The sequence below is a fragment of the Harpia harpyja genome, chromosome 16 (genome assembly GCF_026419915.1).
Source record: "Harpia harpyja isolate bHarHar1 chromosome 16, bHarHar1 primary haplotype, whole genome shotgun sequence".
Classification (NCBI taxonomy): Eukaryota; Metazoa; Chordata; class Aves; order Accipitriformes; family Accipitridae; genus Harpia; species Harpia harpyja.
Window position 1 is genome coordinate 32,332,622 of NC_068955.1, and position 1,258 is coordinate 32,333,879.

At 51.6% G+C, this 1,258-nt stretch overlaps 1 protein-coding gene across 1 annotated transcript; it reads right to left on the reverse strand.

The window, feature by feature from the left end:
- On the reverse strand, positions 1-1,258 carry LOC128153109 (olfactory receptor 1052-like). The gene has a single exon (XM_052812008.1). The coding sequence runs from the start codon at positions 1,146-1,148 to the stop codon at positions 210-212; it is 939 nt and encodes a 312-aa protein (XP_052667968.1). The 5' UTR covers positions 1,149-1,258; the 3' UTR covers positions 1-209.

Genomic DNA, 1,258 nt, shown 5'->3' on the forward strand with positions numbered 1-1,258 from the left:
GCCATTCATAGGACCAGAGACCTCCTAGATGTCCTTTCTGATCAAAAATTATTCTATGATGTCCCGCTCAAAACAGAGCTGACTTCACAGCCACATCAGGTTGCCTCGTCCAGGCAACTTTTGAATATCTCCATGGGTGGAGGCTCCACAGCCTCTGGGACAAATCCCCATGTTGCCCACATTCCTGTATCAGGTTTTAATGAGAGGGTTCAGAGCCTGACTGTGATTCTTTCTGCTGTTCTCCTCAGAGCATCCTTCACCTCCTTGTTCCTCAGGCTGTAGATGAGAGGGTTCAGCATGGGGATCACCACTGTGTAGAAGACAGAGACCACTTTGTCGGTGTTCAGGGAGTAACTAGAGCTGGGGCGTAAATACATGAAGATTGTTGTCCCATACAACATGGTGACCGCTGTCAGGTGGGACACGCAGGTGGAGAAGGCTTTTTGCCTGCCTTCAGCTGAACGGATCCTCAGGATGGCAAAGGAGATGAAGATGTAGGAGACCAGAATAGTGGAGATGGTGCTGAGCTCAATGATGCCGGCCAAAGAGAAGAGAATCATCTCATTGATGTATGTGCTGGCACAGGACAGAGTCAGGAGGGGGGGAACATCGCAGAAAAAGTGGTTGATGACATTGGAGCTGCAGAAGGGCAGCCTGATGATGAAGGTCATCTGTATGATGGAGTTCAGGACACCCCCAATGTAGGACCCCACCACCAGCCGCATGCACAACCTCCGAGTCATAACAGAGGAGTAGAGCAGGGGGTTACAGATGGCCACGTACCGGTCGTACGCCATGACAGCCAGCAGGAAACACTCGGTCGTCACAAAGACGATGTAGAAGAAAGCTTGGCCCATGCAGCCCACGAAGGAAATGGTCTTCCTCTCCACTAGGAAGTTCACCAAGGTCCTGGGGGCAATCACAGAGGAGAAGCAGATGTCAACAACAGAGAGGCTGCCAAGGAAGAAGTACATGGATGTGTGGAGCCGTGGGTCACCTCGGATGACTACGATTATCCCCATGTTGCCCAAAAGCGTGACGGTGTAGATGAGCAGCAGCAGCACAAAGAGGGCTGCCTTCATCTCCGCCTGGTCGCTCAGGCCCTCGAGAATGAACTCTGCCACTGAGGTGTGATTCTGCTCTGCCATTCAGGGCTCCGTGTCTACTGAAGAAGGAGAGAGCCTGAAAACACAGGACCATGTAGAAACCATGCCTTTATTTAGCACCCAGACCCATTCCCATTCATTTTTAGGGAGCT